The sequence below is a fragment of the Syngnathus typhle genome, linkage group LG7, assembly GCF_033458585.1.
Source record: "Syngnathus typhle isolate RoL2023-S1 ecotype Sweden linkage group LG7, RoL_Styp_1.0, whole genome shotgun sequence".
NCBI lineage: Eukaryota > Metazoa > Chordata > Actinopteri > Syngnathiformes > Syngnathidae > Syngnathus > Syngnathus typhle.
This window is the reverse complement of record NC_083744.1, coordinates 2,285,305-2,305,698: the sequence shown is the minus strand read 5'-3', so window position 1 is coordinate 2,305,698 and position 20,394 is coordinate 2,285,305. Positions and strand designations below refer to the sequence as shown.

General features: G+C 43.7%; 1 protein-coding gene across 7 annotated transcripts in view; it reads left to right on the top strand.

The window, feature by feature from the left end:
- The window catches only part of exoc3l1 (exocyst complex component 3-like 1), a 108,175-nt gene that overhangs the window by 46,912 nt on the left and 40,869 nt on the right, over positions 1–20,394 (top strand). For all 7 annotated transcript variants that reach the window (XM_061283840.1, XM_061283839.1, XM_061283838.1 and 4 more), the window contains 5 exons: positions 78–271; positions 2,164–2,382; positions 2,514–2,584; positions 17,397–17,514; positions 17,668–17,793. In XM_061283840.1, coding sequence (XP_061139824.1) covers positions 78–271; positions 2,164–2,382; positions 2,514–2,584; positions 17,397–17,514; positions 17,668–17,793 — 728 coding nt within the window. The remainder of the gene's footprint in view (positions 1–77; positions 272–2,163; positions 2,383–2,513; positions 2,585–17,396; positions 17,515–17,667; positions 17,794–20,394) is intronic.

Sequence of the window (20,394 nt, the reverse complement as noted above, 5' to 3'; positions counted from 1 at the left end):
GTTTAATGTGTAGGATGTATTGTCAATATAGACCATTTTCTTTCACCATTACAAACTTTAATTTCCCGTCACTGCAGGAAAGGAGCTGTGGGGAGTTGTGAGAAATACCTTTGCTGTAGTTCACCAAAACCCCACATCGTTTGTATCGACTGTGAGGATTATAGAGCGAGAAGAGGCTATTGACAGAGTTCTGCTGGAGGAACGAGCTAAGGGCAATGCCAGGCCCCTATCCCCTGGACGACCTCGCTGCTGGAGAGCACGTTTCTTCCAGGTGCCTCTTCTAACATGATTCTAACATTACCAGTGTCTCTAATTTTAAATTACCGTTTTTTTTCGTGTATAGTGCGCCCCCATGTATAATACGCACCCTAAAAATGGCATGCTGATGCTGGAAAAAAGCCTGTACCCATGTATAATACGCACCCAATTTTTATGATTTTTTTTTTATGAATTTTCTTTTTATTTTTTATTTTTTTTTAAGTCCCAATGATCGTCACACACGCAGGGAGGCAATGGGTCCCATTTTTATAGTCTTTGGTATGGTCTTAACTAGGCTGGATGTAATTTTTTTTGTTGGCGTTGATTTCTCCGACTGCCCCTAAACACACCACCGCGCTCCGTGCGCAGGGGAAGAGGCGGCTCTGTATGGGAGAGACGTTGAAGAGGAATAAAAACACCCTTGGAAACCAAAACCTGCCCCTCGTTGTGACTCGGAGCCGCAACAAATGTTTCGGATTTGTGTAGGGTACATTGTGACAGACAGCAAACGAGCAGGTGATCGAGCAAGCATCTGATACGAGAGCATTGCGGTCGTATGGAGCGTGTTTGAAGTGAACAGCAGAGACGAAAGGAACAAGGCAAAGTTTTGTGAAATAAAATATTACCTGTAATACGCATTTTGTTATTTGCTGATTGAAACTGCTAATTAAACTGTGAATTGAAACTAATAGGTGGAGAACTGAACTCTCGCTCTTTATAGAGCTGACGTGTCTTGCGCATCCGTTCTGCGCATCTGTAATGGCGGCCTCCGTATGATACCCGGTTTGCGTGTGTGCGCGTGTGCGTTTGTGCGCGTGTGTGCGAGAGCGAGAGAGAGCGTGCGAGAGAGAACGCTCAACCGTAGCGCGCCGCCGACCGCCCAACTGCACCGCGCTGGTCGCATTATTGTGACAGAGCCGTCGCTGAAATTTAGAAGATATTTTTAAAGTCCTGATGTACTTTCTAAAATTTAAGTGGACCTCAGTGCGCACTGCGCAGGGAGCTTAATTTGGTGCGGTCGCGCAACCGCAGCGCGCCGGGCGCTCACTGTCGCATTGCTTAAAGAGCGCCTTTGTGTTTTAGGATGAACAGCAGAGACGAAAGGAACTAGGTAAAGTGTTGTGAAATAAAAAATTACCTGTAATACGCATTTTGTTATTTGCTGATTGAAACTGCTAATTAAACTGTGAATTGAAACTAATAGGAAGAAAACAACTCTCGGTCTTAATATAGCTGACGTGTCTTGCGCATCCGTTCTGCGCATCTGTAATGGCGGCCTCCGTATGACGTCCGGTCCGCGATGGAGATTAAAAACAAACAATATTTGACAATAACACACCATCAAGGATTGCACCATCGCATCAAACGATGTGTCGTCAATTGTGGATTTTTTTGACTAAGTGTGTTGGGACAGGATGGCTGAATGCGATGCGCGATTGACAACAAACAAGAAGAAAGGTGATTACAAGTTTTATTTCGGGGGAGATTTGTCATGTCTCGTCCCCAGTTTTGCTATGTGTTGCCATAGTTTCTGTTTGCGTCGCGTCGCCCCTCTCTTCCTGTGTCACCTCAATCGATGTAACGTGTTTTGTATTTAAGTCCTGTCTGCCCCTCGCTCACCGTCGGATCATTGCATGTGTTACTGTCATGATATCTGTTTGCTTTCTGTTCCTGTCTTTGGTAATGTCACCCTGTCTTTTTGTTCCACGACTTTGTCGGTCAGTCCTGTTGTTGGTTTTGTTTTCTAAAAGAAAAAAAAAAAAAAAAAAATTAAAAAAAAAAATTTTTTTAAATTTTTGTACCCATGTATAATGCGCACCCCAGATTTTAGGACAATAAATTCGTTAAATTTTGCGCACTATACACGGAAAAAAACGGTACTTAATCTTTGGATTTCCTTTTTAGGTTCTGGAGGAAGTGGTGACTGCTCGGTTTCGTGGTATGTCTTACCTTCACACACAGGGTCCAGGTTTGGTAGGGCGTCTCTCTACTCTGCAGGATGCTGTTATGTCCGATCTGGCCACAGTACGCCACTTGCTGGAGCCCTGCGTCCCACCACACTACCGGCTAACTAGAGCCTACCTCAAGGCGATTCACTACTGTTTACATGCTCACTTGACACAGGTGAGAATTTCTTCAGTTGGGTTAATGCACCAAAACAACAGCAATTATTTCCCTGTTACTCTAGCTATAACCCCAAAAAAATCTTCCACACTTATTATACATATTTACTATGACATATTTTTGTGGTTTAGGTTAGCAGTTGGGACCTGGAGAGCGGGGAGATTTTCGCTGTGCTCAACTGGGTACTACATGTCTACAACAGGTGAGGTCCATCACCTTCGCAGACTGTGCAATCAATCAATCAATCAATCAATCAATCAATCAATCAATCAATCAATCAATCAATCAATCAATATTTTATTATATGATTATATATTTATTATTTTATTTATAAATCACTTTTCATACAAAATGTGTAGCTCAAAGTGCTGTACATCACTTAAAAACAAACCTCCAGCCCACCCCATCACCAGCTGTACCAAGCGTAACAATGCCGGGAAACGTGGAAACACACAGGCACGCACAAACACATCACTGGCTAAAAGCAAGAGCAAGAGCCCTGAAGCTCGGCACCGGGCATCCAGGTGACAAATGCACCACCTCAAGGAGCCATCTGTGGCAGGACTGTACCATGTCCCACGGCCGGTAGCCACCCCCACGGAGACCCCAGTACAGCAGCAGTACGTGCATCGGTTGTAGTCGGGGAGCTCATGGGTAAAGACACAACCGCAGCCCAGAGCCGCTCCATCCGTGTAGGGCTCCTTTTGAGGAAACACTGATACAAGTAAACTATTGCTGAAATAAGCAATATTTTTGAAAGGCTCAAACTATTTATGTAGAAATACTAGGAAGTAAAATAATCATTCTAGAACATAAACACTAAGATGGTACTAACATAAAAGAAACAATAGGTGTGAATATAAAAAAACATCTGAATAAATTAAATTATACGACATAGGTAAAAGAAAACAAGACACAAGTGAAACAAAGTTTAATATATATACCGTTTTTCTCCGTGTATAGTGCGCAATATTTTACTAATTTATTGTCCTAAAATCTGGGGTGCGTATTATACATGGGTACAAAGAAAATTTTTTTTAATTTTTTTTAAAAAAAATTTTTTTTTTTTTTTTTTTTTTTAAAATAAAGTCATGGTACAACAAAACCAACAACAGGACTGACCGACAAAGTCATGGAACAAAAAGACAGGGTGACATTACCAAAGACAGGAACAGAATGACAGTAACACATGCAATGATCCAACGGTGAGCGAGGGGCAGACAGGACTTAAATACAAAACACGTTACATCGATTGAGGTGACACAGGAAGAGCGGGGTGACACGAACAGAAACTATGGCAACCTAGACACATAGCAAAACTGGGGACGAGACATGACAAATCTCCCCCGAAATAAAACTCACCTTTCTTCTTGTTTGTTGTCAATCGCGCATCGCATTCAGCCATCCTGCCCAACACACTTAGTAAAATTCATAATTGACGACACATCGTTTGATGCGATGGTGCAATCCTCGATGGTGTGTTATTGTCAAATATTGTTTGTTTTTTAATCTCCATCGCGGACCGGACGTCATACGGAGGCCGCCATTACAGATACGCAGAACGGTTGCGCAAGACACGTCAGCTATATAAAGAGCGAGAGTTCAGTTCTCCACCTATTAGTTTCAATTCACAGTTTAATTAGCAGTTTCAATCAGCAAATAACAAAATGGGTATTACAGGTAATATTTTATTTCACAACACTTTGCCTTGTTCCTTTCGTCTCTGCTGTTCATTTCAAACACGCTCCATACGACCGCAATGCTCTTGTATCAGACGCTCGCTCGATCACCTGCGAGTTTGCCGTCTGTCACAATGTACCCTACACAAATCCGAAAGATTTGTTGCGGCTCCGAGTCACGACGAGGGGCAAGTTTTGGTTTCCAAGGTTGTTTTTATTCCTCTTCAACGTCTCTCCCATACAGAGCCGCCTCTTCCCCTGCGCACGGAGCGCGGTGGTGCGTTTAGGGGCAGTCGGAGAAATCAACGCCAACAAAAAAAATGACATCCAGCCTAGTTAAGACCATACCAAAGACTTTAAAAATGGGACCCATTGCCTCCCTGCGTGTGTGACGATCTTTGGGACTTTAAAAAAAAAAAATTAAAAAAAAAAATTAAAACAAATTCATAAAAATTGGGTGCGTATTATACATGGGTACAAGCTTTTTTCCAGCATCAGCATGCCATTGTTAGGGGTGCGTACTATACATGGGGGCGCACTATACACGGAAAAAAACGGTACATACCGTTTTTTTCCGTGTATAATGCGCCCCCATGTATAATATGCACCCTAAAAATGGCATGTTGATGCTGGAAAAAAGCCTGTACCCATGTATAATACGCACCCAATTTAAAATTTTATTTTATTTTATTTTTTTTTAATTTTTATTTTTATTTTTATTTTTTTAAGTCCCAATGATCGTCACACACGCAGGGAGGCAATGGGTCCCATTTTTATAGTCTTTTGTATGGTCTTAAATAGGCTGGATGTATTTTTTTGTTGGCGTTGATTTCTCCGACTGCCCGTAAAGGCACCACCGCGATCAGATGAAAAGAGAGGGAAGTGGCGTGCGGACATGTGAAAAAGGCGGCTCTGTATGGGAGAAACGTTGAAGAGGAATAAAAACACCCTTGGAAACCAAAACTTGCCCCTCGTCGTGACTCGGAGCCGCAACAAATGTTTCAGATTTGTGTACATTGTGACAGACAGCAAACGAGCAGGTGATCGAGCAAGCGTCTGATACGAGAGCATTGCGGTCGTATGGAGCGTGTTTGAAGTGAACAGCAGAGACGAAAGGAACAAGGCAAAGTGTTGTGAAATAAAATATTACCTGTAATACGCATTTTGTTATTTGCTGATTGAAATTGCTAATTAAACTGTGAATTGAAACTAATAGGAAGAAAACAACTCTCGCTCTTTATATAGCTGACGTGTCTTGCGCATCCGTTCTGCGCATCGGATCCATAGTGCGCATGCGCAGTCATACTGCCTCTGTATGACGTCCGGTCCGGGATGGAGATTAAAAAACAAACAATATTTGACAATAACACACCATCAAGGATTGGACCATCGCATCAAACGATGTGTCGTCAATTATGAATTTTACTGACTAAGTGTGTTGGGCAGGATGGCTGAATGCGATGCGCGATTGACAACAAACAAGAAGAAAGGTGATTTCAAGTTTGATTTCGAGGGAGATTTGTCATGTCTTGTCCCCAGTTTTGCTATGTGTCTAGGTTGCCATAGTTTCTGTTCGCGTCGCCCCTCTCTTCCTGTGTCACCTTAATCAATGTAACGTGTTTTGTATTTAAGTCCTGTCTGCCCCTCGCTCACCGTCGGATCATCGCATGTGTTACTGTCATGATGTCTGTTTGGTTTCTGTTCCTGTCTTTGGTAATGTCACCCTGTCTTTTTGTTCCACGTCTTTGTCGGTCAGTCCTGTTGTTGGTTTTGTTGTACCATGACTTTCTTAAAAAAATAAAAGAAAAAATAAATAAATAATAATAATTAAAACATTTTTGTACCCATGTATAATGCGCACCCCAGATTTTAGGACAATAAATTAGTTAAATTTTGCGCATTATACACGGAAAAAACGGTATATAGTGCATATAATATACAATAATATATATATATACTAGGGGTGTAAATCGCGGGTTTTGTCACGATACGATATAATATCGATATAAAGAACTACGATACGATATTTGCCGATATCTTAAAGCCTGCTGCGATTCATTCACGATATATCGCGATATAGTGCTCTACGATCGATATATGTTTTTTTTTTAAATAAAAAATATAGAACAATATCCTGATTTATAACAATTCATACGCAAAATCAACAAGGTACTGCAAACTCTTTATTTAGGGAATTACAAGAGTATTGTGGTATACAAATTGCTTACTTTAACACTGAACTTTGATGTCGTGTTTTTTCTTTAAATGTGCGGCGAGATTTGTGCTCCCTGAATATTTGATCACCGCATGGCAGGATTTACAAACTGCACGTGTCTTGTCCGTTGAGCCATCTTTTCTTTGGAATCCAAAGTGCTTCCAAACGAATGACAAAACAAATTTCCTCGTCTTTTTGGACACTAGCCATAGCACCAGCCCAGGAGCCGCGTACTAGTTGTCGCCTCCCCTTTCACGTGCGTGCTCTGCTCACAACACAACAACGCCGCGCACTGCTCCCTGCTCCCGGAAAGAGGAAGCAAGCAACAATGAACTGGATTTCAAAATAAAGTTGCGTCTAATGTCCGAGGTCAAACACGGCGATATAAATCGATGTTTACCTTTAGCATCGATACCAATAAATCGTAGAGCATTATATCGATTAATCGATGTGTATCGATGTATCGTTACACCCCTAATATATACGTATATACTATATATATACTTTATATATACTATACATATATATATATATATATATATATATATATATATATATATATACGTATATATACTATATATATACTATACATATATACATATATATACTATACATATATATATATATACGTATATATATATATATGTATATACGATTTACACCCCTAATATATATATATATATATATATATATATATGCGCAGAACGGATGCGCAAGACACGTCAGCTATATAAAGAGCGAGAGTTCAGTTCTCTACCTAAATGCGTATTACAGGTAATATTTTATTTCACAACACTTGGCTTTGTTTCTTTCTTCTCTGCTGTTCACTTCAAACACGCTCCATACGAACACAATGCTCTCGTATCAGACGCTTGCTCGATCACCTGCTCGTTTGCTGTCACAATGTACCCTACACAAATCCGAAACATTTCTTCGCTATTGAGTTTGCTAGCGCATGCGCAGTGATACTGACCGGCAGAATAACATCCGGTTGTTCCCAAAGATGATCTTTTTTCTGAAATCATTTTACGTTTACGGACTTAGGTAAGAGTCCAAATTTGGGTGCGTATTATACATGGGTACAGGTTTTTTTCCAGCATCGACATGCCATTTTTAGGGTGCGTATTATGCACGGGGGCGCATTATGCATGGAAAAACACGGTATACACTAATCCCTCGCTACATCACGGTTCATTTATCGCGGTTTCACTATATCGCGGATTTTTAAAAACGTTTAAAGTCAAAATAAAACTTCGAAATTGAGGATTTATGGCACAAAACTTGCCCACATGCCAGCAGAAGGCAAGGAGCGCCCACACAATTGCAGTGTACACTTGTACCTTTTTATAAAAAAATTGTTATAATAATAAGAATTCTAAAAACATTTTAAGCATTGTAGCTTGTTATAGAAACATTGCCATAATAATAAGAGTTCTAAAAACATATTTACAGTATGTGCACTTGTACTTTGTTATAAACTTGTACTTTGTTGTAAAAAAATTATAATAATAGTTGAAAAACTAAAAACATATTTACAGTATGTGTTCAGAATTCTCCATGTTATTTACGTTATTCAGCTGTACTTCTTAACATGTTACACGCACATACGTATAATATTTATATTTTCAATATTTATACAAAATTTTCTGTATGTTATTTATACTATTAATGTATTAGTTACATGTTTGAAACAATTATTTAATGTTCTAATAATAAAATATGCACTTAAATGGTTTCATGTACATTTATTGACACACAAGAAATGTACAGATTAAAAAAAAAAAAGTACAGATGAGAGGGTGACTGTACTTCGCGGATTTCACTTATCGCGGGTGGTTTTTGGAACCAATTATCCGCGATAAACGAAGGATTACTGTATCTTATTTTCTGCTATTAATCAACGCTTTAGCCCGGATTTTAACAGCTTTCCTTTAACCCCTACAAATGCTCTTTGAGGAGATTTTGCAGCTCACTTCAGGGGAAAGATTGACACCATCAGATGTAATACTCTTTCCGGTCCATGGGTCACTTGGTACCGGGCCGCCAAGCCGCACGGAAAGAAATATATATATATATATATATATATATATATATATATATATATATACACCGTAATTTTCGGACTATAAATCACGGGTTTTTTCATAGTTTAGGTGGGGGGGCGACTTATACTGTGGAGCGACGTGAATTTTTTCACTAATTTTCAAAATTAAAAAAAAAGAAAAAATGAAACCGCGATAAACGAACTGCAATGTAGCAAGGGATTACTGTAATTTGAATTTCAAGTGACGTCAGTGGCGCGGCGGTTGTTTACATAAAGGACAAAGATTCGATCACGGGATGACGAAGGGCCCCTCGTACTACCGGCATCATTAGCGGCTTTGTTTCTAAGTGACACGGAGGACGAAGAGTTTGAAGGATTTAATGATTTGGAGTGACGCAGAAAATTTGGAAAAACTATTATGGCTTTTACGCACGCCCGGTCCTACTCTACGAAGCCTTCTTTCCCCTCCGTGGATTGAAGTCGGGGACCAGCGCTCGGCCGGGTGGCTGTCCAGGGACGGTGGATAGGGCTCGGACATGGCTTTTACGCACCCCCGGTCCTACTGTACGGAGCTCTCTTTCACCTCCGTGGATGGAAGTCGTGGGCCGGCGCTCGGCCGGGTGGCTGTCCGGGGACGTTGGATGGGGCTCGGACATGGCTTTTACGCACGCCCGGTCCTATTCTATGGAGCTCTCTTCCACTTCCGTGGCTGGAAGTCCACGCCGCCACACGCCTGGAAGTTTGTTTTGTTAAATAAAGAGCCGTTTACCAAACCCACGTCTTTCCTTGAACTTTGTTAACGCTACAATATAGTTATATAGTAGATCTGTGGAATAACGACGAGGCTGACGTCAGGGCGCACGTGCGGCGTTGTATACAAACGACGAGGAATTTGATCGATGGATTTAATGATTTAGAGTGCACAGATGGTTTGATAACATTATTGCTTATATAATAGTTATTTGATATCTAATTTATATATCGTTATATGGGCCTGTGGAATATTTTGAAGTGCAAGAGCCGTCAGCGGCGCGCACGCATTTTTGACAAAGGACAATTGATGGATTTAATGAATTGGAGTGACACAGATGGTTTTATTAACGTGTTATTTATGTAATAGTTTTTTGAACAACTGAATTTTACGTCAGGGCCGTTCTCATCTCTTAGTTTGTGTTTATGTCATGTTAGCGTACCTATCGTTTAGCCTGTTGTTGCTCGTTCATGACTGTTCTTGGTGTTGGATTTTGTCGATTAAATTCAAAGTCAAAGTCAAAGTCAGCTTTATTGTCAATCTCTCCACATGTCACAACACACAAAGAGACCGAAATTACGTTTTTCTCTATCCCACGGTGACGAGACACATAACACGATAGACATACATGTACGCGACACAATATAAAAACAAGAAGGCAAAAATTCAAACAATCAATAGTAAGAGTGATGAATAAATAATAAATAAACAGATAACACAATAAATAACGGAGCCAGCAAGCATAGCGCAAAAGTAAAAAACATCATAAACAAAAAGGCACAAACAATAAATAATAAGAGTAATAATAAATAATAAATAATAAGAGCCAGTGTGCATTCAGACAGTTCAGACAGTATAAGTCAGAGTCAGAGTCAGCTTTATTGTCAATTCCTTCATGCCAAGACACACAAAGAAATCGAAATTACGTTTCCTCCATCCCACGGTGACGAGACACAGTACACGAGTAACATACAAGTAAACAACGGGGGAGAGAGTTCAGGACGCCAAAAGCCTGAAGATCACAAACTTCGCCAGAGGCGAGCAGTGCTTGCATCCCACCACAGAGTCCCGGCACCATTCGTCACGGATGTAGACACGCATTCCACCTCCTCGCGATGTTCCCCCTCGTACAATGGCCCGGTCCGCCCGATAGCACGCTAGCCGCTCCAGATGCACAGCAGTTACGCACTGTCCGTTTCATAGATCTCAGCAGGCATGTTGATGCCCAGCGATCGAACGTTCGCCCGAAGAAAGGAAGGCACGGCCGGTCGAGCTGGGTTGGCCGCCAGCCTGGCCCGGACGCCCCCGCTCTCGCTTCAGGACGGAGCAGACCAAGCGCCTTTAATGTCCCTGCTTCAAAGTCCAGATTGCCACAAAACTCGCTTCCGCCGATGTCGAGCTGAACCAGCCCACTGTACTTGTAGCACAACCCGGTGCGACGAGACGAACACACAAAACTGTCGGACAAACCCACATTAAACGACAAAACAAAACACCGTTCGGGACAGAGAGAGGCCGCTGCGTGTGCACGCGCCGCCATCTTACTTCCATCCATATAAGTACAGGACGCTACGCAGAACGGGGGAGCGAGTTCAGGATCCTAACAGCCTGGAGTATGAAGCTGTTTGAGAGTCTGGTGGTGCGGGAGCGCAGGCTTCTGTACCTCTTCCCAGAGGGCAGAAGCTCGAACAAAGAGTGAGCGCATCACTCACAATCGTGGTCGCCTTGCGGGTGAGATGGGAGGTGTAAATGTCCTTCAAGGAGGGGAGCGAAGCACCAGCAATCTTACCAGCAGTGTTCACTATGCGCTGCAGGGCCTTCAAGTTGTAGTCAGTGCAGCCGCCACCCCAAACAGCAATACAGCTGGAGAGGACGCTCTCAATGGTGCCGCGGTAAAATGCAGTCATGACGGCCGGAGGAGCGCTCGCTCGCCTGAGTTTCCGCAGGAAGTACAGGCGGCGCTGGGCTTTCTTTGCCAGTGATGCGGTGTTGGTGGACCAGGAGAGATCCTCACTGATGTGCACCCCCAGGAACTTGGCGCTGCTCACTCTCTCCACCACAGCACCGTCGATGGTCAGCGGCAGGTGTTGGGTGTGACCCTTCCGGAAGTCCACAACAATCTCCTTGGTCTTGTCGACGTTCAGCAGGAGGTTGTTGTCCCTGCACCACGTGGTCAGAAGGTCAACCTCCAGCCTGTATTGAGTCTCGTCTCCCTTGGTGATGAGACCCACCAGAGTCGTGTCGTCAGCAAACTTCACGATACGGTTGTTGCTGTAGGTTGCAGTGCAGTCATGCGTCAGGAGGGTGAAGAGCAGCGGACTGAGCACGCAGCCTTGGGGGGCCCCCGTGCTCAGCGTGATGCTGGCGGAGATTTTGTCGCCAACACGTACTACCTGTGGCCTCTGACAGAGGAAGTCCAGTAGCCAGTTGCAGAGGTAGGTACTGAGGCCCAGCGCGTCAAGTTTGCTGATGAGGCGTTGTGGCACAATGGTGTTGAAGGCAGAACTGAAGTCCACAAACACCAATCTCACATACGAGTCCCTCCTCTCCAGGTGGGTGAGGGCCGAGTGGAGGGCAGAGCAGATGGCATCCTCAGATTGCCCCCCAAAATGCGACTTATACTCCGGAGCGACTTATATATGTTTTTTTTTCACTTTTTTGGGCATTTTATGGCTGATGCGACTTATAGTCCGAAAATTACAGTACTTCCCATGAAAGAACAGACGCAAGGAGAGGAAATTTTTCAGACCTTTAAAAACTTTATTGAGAAGACTCAGCTCCCGGTGTACAAATTGGTGTCTATCACCACAGAGAGAGCACCTGCAATGGTTGGGCGTGTGAATGGATTCATTGCCAAGTGCAGGCAGGATGATGCATTCCCAAGCTTCTTGAATTACCATTGCATTATCCACGAACAAGCGTTATGCGCTAAAATGCTCAACATGAAAGAGATCATGGATGTGGCAACGAAGATCGCATGTTCTATTCGAGCCAGATCTCTTCAAAGACGGCTATTCCGTGCACATCTGGAGAAGGCTGACTGTGACCACTCTGAGTTCTTGCTACACACTGACGTGAGATGGCTTAGTCGAGGGAAATTCCTGCAAAGATTTCGAGAGCTCTGTCCGGAGACTAAGGAGTTTTTCCACGTATCTGGACATGCATAATACAAGCAGCTAAATGATGAACAGTGGCTGTTAGACTTAGTATTTTTAACCGATCTGGCAAACTTGTTGAATGACTTTAATCTTGAGCTGCAAGGAAAAGACAAAACAGTGACCATTATGATGAGTTAACGCTTTCAAACGAAAGATGCAACATTTCTCCGCAAAGCTGCAGTGCCATGATTTGGTAAATTTCCAGAACCTGGCGTCGGAGCTGGAGACGTAAGGGAAGGCATGTGAGCAACTTGACAGTGCACGCTATACGGAGCAGATCGCAGATTGTCTGTCAGAATTTGACAAACGCTTTCAAGACTTTTCTTTGCTTGAGCCAGTCGCTACATTCATGTGCTATCCTTTTCAGGAAGATGTTGAGGTTGATTCACTCGCATCAAACATTGCAGCACTGTTTCACCTGAACTCTTCTGGAGTGGAAGATGAGATTTTGACTCTACAAACCGACATTGAGCTTAGGTCGAGAGCTCATGGACAGTTCTGGAACATACTCACGGAGGAAAAGTACCCCAACATGAGGAAATGTGCTATCTCCTTGACTGCATTATTCGGCTCCACTTATTTGTGTGAGTCAGCCTTTTCCTACATGAAAATCATTAAGTCCAAATACCGTTCCACAATGACTGATGAACATTTGGAAGTGTGCTTGAGGCTGGCTGTCAGCAGCTACTGTCCGTACTATGCATCCCTGGCCGATTCAATTCAATGCAAGTCATCAAATTAAACTCAGGTTATTACAAAAAATGTAAATAGTTAATTATTATGTGTGTTTTGTCAATTCTCAATAAAGTTGAAAATAATTGTTTGTTGATCGATGTTTTACATTTTTGTAGCGGGTAGATCACTTTGACTTGGTCATTTTAAAAGTAGCTCGCAAGCTGAAAAAGTGTGAGCACCCCTGCTCTAAAATATAGGTGTCAAACTCAAGGCCCGGGGGCCAGATATGGGGGGGGGGGGGAACAATGCAACTAAACCTTGATTTTACGGTTTATTATTATTATACGTGACTTTCTGTCTGATGTGGTTTTTGGGCTAAAGAATGTTTCTAAAAGTCTCTGCTCTCGCCCCGCCGGTCTCCTGATGCGCTTCCGCGCTAGACCTCGGAGCGCACGTCGCCAATACGGAACTGAGCGTGCTAATTGGCGGTGTCCCGTGTTACCCCCTGATTAGGGCGTGTATATAGACACCATTTGTCGCCGCTCAATCCTCACCGTTTCATCTGCTTTGACACACGCTGTGTAATGATATGCCACCACGATAGCTCGCCTTTTGCAACCGCTCTGCTAGCGTTCTCGTCGCCCTTTTCCCCTTTTCCTCTTTTCGGTCCATGTTGCGCATGGTTGTTCTGCCTCATTCGTGACAGGCTGGCTGCCGCGCTTCCCGCGCTTGTCAACAGTGACGCACAATGCTCAGGGGCATGCCCCACGCTATCAGCGTGTGTTTCAAGGTTCAAGAGTTTTTATTCGCCATGTTTGAGCATGCCAAACAAGGAATTTGACTTCGGTAAATCACACCCTCTGTTCAACATTTAGGTGACTAACAACACTCAGGACATGTGAAAAATGGCAAATATTCTCAAATATCCCCTGATCTTAAACTCCCCAAAGGGCAAGGAAAAACTCAAAACTCCAGCTAGGGAAAATGAGAAACCTTGAGAAGAGATGACAGATGGGAAGGTCCCTCTTCCAGGATGACCAGGCTGCAATGGATGCAGAGAAGACACATAGAACAAACAGTGTAGACAAATTCAAAAAAGGTGTGGAGAGCAGGATGTTATTGCACAGTAATGACTCTGAGACTCTAAGAGTGGTGTGAGTTCATCAGAGCAACAGCCTGGGGGAAGAAGCTGTCTGTGTCTGCTGGTTTTGGCGTACCGAGCTCTGTAACGCCGTCCGGAGGGGAGTACTTCAAACAGACTGCAACCTGGGTGAGAAGGGTCTGTAGAGATGTTCCTTCCACGTTTCCTGGTCCTGGACAGGTACAAGTCTTGGATAGATGGGAGGTTGATTCCAATGATCTTTTCTGCAGTCCTGATTGTCCGTTGCAGTCTGTGCTTGTCTTGTTTGGAGGCCGATCGAAAAACCAGACAGTGATGGAGGTGCAGAGGACAGACTGGATGATGGCAGTGTAGAAGGTCTTCAGAAGCTCTCGCGGCAGGTTGAACTTCTTGAGCTGTCTCAGGAAGTACAGCCTCTGCTGGGCCTTCTTCCGGACAGAGTCTATGTGGTCGGTCCATTTCAGGTCCCGAGAGATTGTGGTTCCCAGGAACTTGAAGGTGTCTGTGGAGAGAATAGTATTACTGCGGATAGTGAGGGGTAGAAGTGGTGAAGGGTCTCGCCTGAAGTCCACTGTCATCTCCACGGTCTTGAGCGGGTTCAGCTCCAGATGGTTTTGGCTGCACCAGTGGACCAGCCGCTCCACCTCCTGTCTGTACGCAGTCTCATCACCGTCCTGGATCAGTGCAATGAGAGTGGTGTCATCTGCATACTTCAGGAGCTTCACAGGAGAGTCACCTGAGGAGAAATCATTGGTGTAGAGAGAGAAAAGCAGTGGGGAGAGGACGCACCCCTGAGGGGCTCCAGTATTGGTGGTCCGGGTGTCAGATGTGATGCCCCCCAGCCTCACACGCTGTCTCCTGTTGGTCAGAAAGCTTGTGATCCAGTGACAGGTAGAGGCAGGCACCGCAAGATGGATGAGCTTCTGTTGGAGGATGTCAGGAGCGATGGTGTTGAACGCCGAGCTGAAGTCCACAAACAGGATCCTGGGGTACGTTCCTGGGGTGTCCAGGTGGTGCAGGATGTAGTGCAGTCCCATGTTCATCCACTGACCTGCTTGCCCGGTAGGCAAACTGGAGGGGGTCAAGCAGGGGGCCCGTGACATCCTTCAGGTGGTTCAGCACTAACCTCTTGAAAGATTTCATGACCACAGATGTCAGTGCGACAGGTCTATAGTCATTCAAACCTGTGATGGCGGGCTTCTTAGCCACTGGAACGATGGTGAAGCTCTTGAAGCACGAGGGCACCTCACACAGCTCCAGAGAACGGTTGAAGATCCGTGCAAAGGTGGGCGCTAGCTGGTCAGGACAGACTTTCAAGCAGGAAGGTGACACGCCGTCTGGGCCCGGTGCCTTCCTGGTCTTTTGTCTCCGGAACATCTGGCGCACTTCCTCCTCGCGGATCTGGAGTGCGGGCGCAGCCTCTGCAAGAGAGAGAGTGAGTGACAACGATGATAGAGGTGTGGACAGAGCAGTTGTGGGGAGAGGTGAGTATGTAGATTGTGCTGCAGGAAGTCCCGTTGTGTGGGAGGACCGATCAAACCTGCAGTAGACCCTGGTTCTTAGCTGGTTAGCAAGCCTTGGGCTCTCCACAAGACAGGGGGTTCGTTTCTTGGAGCCCGTGATGCTCTGCAGACCTTTCCACACTGTTGAGGGATCAGGATTGGCAGAGAGGTTTAAAAGCCGTTCTCCCGTCACCTATTGTCACGAATCAGAATGGAGCAGGGCGACCAACTGCAGCTTGGACCAGGGTTTATTGACAAAAACAAACTAACAGACTGGGTAAACTGACGTAACTTACTAACAAAATCAACCACAGAAACTGAAGAGAGACGTGAGACAAAAAACATCATGACATTAACACAACAACAATGATCCGACAGAGGAGTGACACGCACACAGGATTTAAACAGGAGACAGGTAACGAGAGGCAGGTGACTGTGATCAGTACATTGAGTGTGAGATGACACAGGAAGGGATGGGCGAGTACACACACGAACAGAAACCATGACAACTTACATATAATAAAACCGGGGACTAGTCGTGACAGACCCCCCCCCCCCAAGTGATGGCTCCCGACGTCCCAAAAAACCAAGTGCAGCTTGGACCAGGGTTTATCGACGAAAACAAACTAACAGACTCGGTAAACTGACGTAACTAACTAACAAAATCAACCACAGAAACTGAACAGAGACGTGAGACAAAAGAAATCATGACATTAACACAACAACAATGATCCGACAGGGGAGTGACACGCAGACAGGACTTAAATACGAGACAGGTAACGAGAGGCAGGTCACTGTGATCAGTACATTTATTGTGAGTTGACACAGGAAGGGAGGGGCGAGTACACAGACAGACAGAAACCATGACAACTTACATATAACAAAACCGGGGACGAGCCGTGACACTTAAACCCGCAAAGTAATGCATTCGCGAAAGTTGAAGCATAAAGTGGCAAAGAATCATTGTACTTTAGATCAGTGGTCCCCAACCTTTTTTGGCCCACAGTCCGGTTTCATGTCAGAAATATTTTCTTTATATAAATAAATCATACATTAATTTAAATAAATAATACATTTATAATGAATACAATGAAATAAAATTATACGAATGGCATAAAAACAAGTATAAACAAAATAAAGATAAAACTCACCATTACATTGAATTAGTGAGAGCACTGAGCTTGTTTTTCAGAAATGAGCCGGTCCCATCTAGGCGTAATCGGAGACAATGACACCCGAAGTGGTTAAGGTTTGTCTTTTAATACAGGATGCTTGGTCTCCATGTGCCTAGTCAGTTTTGAAGGCTTCATTGCCTCGTTAGCTAGCCTGTCGCCACATATTATGCAGAGTGGCCTTGGCGTGTCAGAGTCACCTGTGGCGATTCATCCAATATTTTAAATAGGACTCCAGAAATGTTCTTTTAAATGCAGCGTTCCTTTTCATAGAAGTCATAGCCGCTTCTTCCGTCTCCTCATTGAGCTTTTTTCCCTTTCCGAAGAAGCTTTCCAAACATCTCTGTTTCTTGCTCATATTTGCTATGAGGTGGCATGTCACGTGACCGAGACGAGCGTCTTGACCTGAACCGATGGATGTAATTGGGAGAGAATCACTACTTTTTTTATATTTTTCAAAATAAGTTCTCACTCTTTTTTGCTAGCTTTGCGGGCTCGACTGAGGAGACGTCACGTGATCAGGACGAGCATCTTGACCTGAATTAATTGATCATCAATTAGAATTTTCTTTTTTTTTCTGTGCGGCTTGGCGGCCCGGTACCAAGTGACTCACGGACCGGTACCGGTCCGCGTACCGGGGGTTGGGGACCCCTGCTTTAGATAGAAAAACCCAGGCTCTGACAGTATTGCTTTGGCAGCTCTGAAATGATGGGTCATCCAGAGCTGCTGTATGACATGAAGGGGGAAGAGCTGGAACCTCTGATCTCTCCTGAGGGTCTAGAGCAACTTCAGACCAAATATGTCTCAAGTGTTCGGGTGAGTACTATACAAACAACATACACCAAATCAGTTGTCTTATCGAATGAATATTGAAATATTGTATTCAATGGTATACAGTGCATACTTTCCCTGTTCAATAAAATATGCAGTAGGAGCCCATCATCTTTCTGGTTGTACTTCCTACTGTAGAAGAGTGTGTCTGAATGGATGCATAAAGCTCTGCAGGTGGAGCTGCAAGACTGGCAAAGGGACCAGGAGCCAGAGACAAACCATGAAGGTTTCTACCAAACCAGCCTACCAACTATCATCACTCAGGTAACCGACTTTTAATTGAATCCGTGCAGTCAAACGCAGTCCAACCATACGCCTACAAAATGCAGTCAAATGCATATTTCTTTATAAATCATTGGCTGTTCGGATCAGCAATTTCAGTTAAATATACCATATACATGCCAAACACAGTGATATTTGAGAAGTGAAATGAAGTTCATAGAAAGGGGGACCACCACCCTGGCCGATAATCCTAAGGTACTGTCCCCACGCAGTGATGTAGAGGTGTGTCAGCGTCAGGTCTAAATACCATCAAACATTATTTTACACACTAAAACAAAGAGGAGAAGACAACCAGTGTTCATTTTATTCGCGAGGAGAATTACGTAGAAGGCCCAGTTACAGTCCTCCACCAATTCTGCGCTCTTTCTCCGCTATCTCCTCTTTTTATTTTGGGTTGCCTTGGTTACAAAAGGCGTTGCTACACTAAAGGGAGGGGAGATTGTGGCTGTAGCAACGCTGATTAGCTAAGGAATGTTACGTGGTGCCAGGCCTTGGCCGATTTGTGACTCCAGCAGTTAGGTTACAGTCTATCCTGCCCCTCCTCAGCCGGTTGGCTGCTGGTTGGCTGACTTGTCCTTGATGAGATATCTCGAAGCGTGTTGAGTGCCGTTTTCCTGTGGAACAATGCAACTTTCTTGCTAATTTTCACACAATACTAATATTGAGTAAATATGGGATAACCTATATGCAACTACTTCAACAGATATGTCTTTTCTGCAGAGATGGGGACTCGAGTGACTGTGACTTGGACTCGAGTCGACTCGAGTCGCTGTTTTGATGACTTGTGACTTCACGTGACAAAAAAATTAAAAAACTTGAGACTCGACTTGGACTTGGAAGTTAAAGACTCGGGACTTGACTTGAGACACAATGACTTGAATGACTTCAGTGTTATTTAGTTTATGTTTTCAGTTTGAATATAAAATTAATAATACATTTAAAAAAGTAATATCAATAACACGGTAGGAGCGCAGGCTGAGAATGGCGTTGTCATGATTGGATCACTACCCTGTCAATCAATCAGTCGTGCCCTCTCTACCTACCGAACGTGTTTATTGGAGAATCACGCCCCTTTATATCAGACATGCGCAAACATGTCAGCGGGGGCGGATCGCAATTACCGTAATTCTCGGACTATAAGTCGCGTTTTTTTTTTCATACTTTGGGTGGGGGGTCAACTTATACTCAGGAGCGACTTACCGTTTTTTTCCGTGTATAGTGCGCAAAATTTAACTAATTTATTGTCCTAAAATCTGGGGTGCGTATTATACATGGGTACAAAAAAAAAATTTTTAAATTTTTTTTTTTTTTAAATTTTTTTTTTTTTTTTTTTTTTTTAAAGAAAGTCATGGTACAACAAAACCAACAACAGAACTGACCGACAAAGTCGTGGAACAAAAAGACAGGGTGACGTTACCAAAGACAGGAACAGAATGACAGTAACACATGCAATGATCCAACGGTGAGCGAGGGGCAGACAGGACTTAAATACAAAACACGTTACATCGATTGAGGTGACACAGGAAGAGAGGGGCGACGCGAACAGAAACTATGGCAACCTAGACACATAGCAAAACTGGGGACGAGACATGACAAATCTCCCCCGAAATAAAACTCACCTTTCTTCTTGTTTGTTGTCAATCGCGCATCGCATTCAGCCATCCTGCCCAACACACTTAGTCAAAAAAATCCATAATTGACGACACATCGTTTGATGCGATGGTGCAATCCTTGATGGTGTGTTATTGTCAAATATTGTTTGTTTTTAATCTCCATCACGGACCGGACGTCATACGGAGGCCGCCATTACAGATGCGCAGAACGTATGCGCAAGACACGTCAGCTATATTAAGAGCAAGATATGTTTTCTTCCTATTAGTTTCAATTCGCAGTTTCAATCAGCAAATAACAAAATGCGTATTACAGGTAATATTTTATTTCACAACACTTTGCCTTGTTCCTTTCGTCTCTGCTGTTCACTTCAAACACGCTCCATACGACCGCAATGCTCTTGTATCAGACGCTCGCTCGATCACCTGCTAGTTTGCTGTCTGTCACAATGTATTCTACACAAATCCGAAACATTTGTTGCGGCTCCGAGTCACGACGAGGGGCAAGTTTTGGTTTCCAAGGGTGTTTTTATTCCTCTTCAACGTCTCTCCCATACAGAGCCGCCTTTTTCACGTCCGCAGCCCATGCGCGCACGGAGCGCGGTGGTGCGTTTAGGGGCAGTCGGAGAAATCAACGCCAACAAATAAAATGACATCCAGCCTAGTTAAGACCATACCAAAGACTATAAAAATGGGACCCATTGCCTCCCTGCGTGTGTGACGATCATTGGGACTTAAAAAAAATAAATAAATAAATAAATTTAAAAAAATTTTTTTAAAAATTCATAAAAATTGGGTGCGTATTATACATGGGTACAAGCTTTTTCCCAGCATCAGCATGCCATTCTTAGGGTGCGTACTATACATGGGGGCGCACTATACACGGAAAAAAACGGTATATATATGTTTTTTTTCACAAATTTTTACTTGATCATTAACACATCACTTACTTACAAGTATAGTTGACCACTTC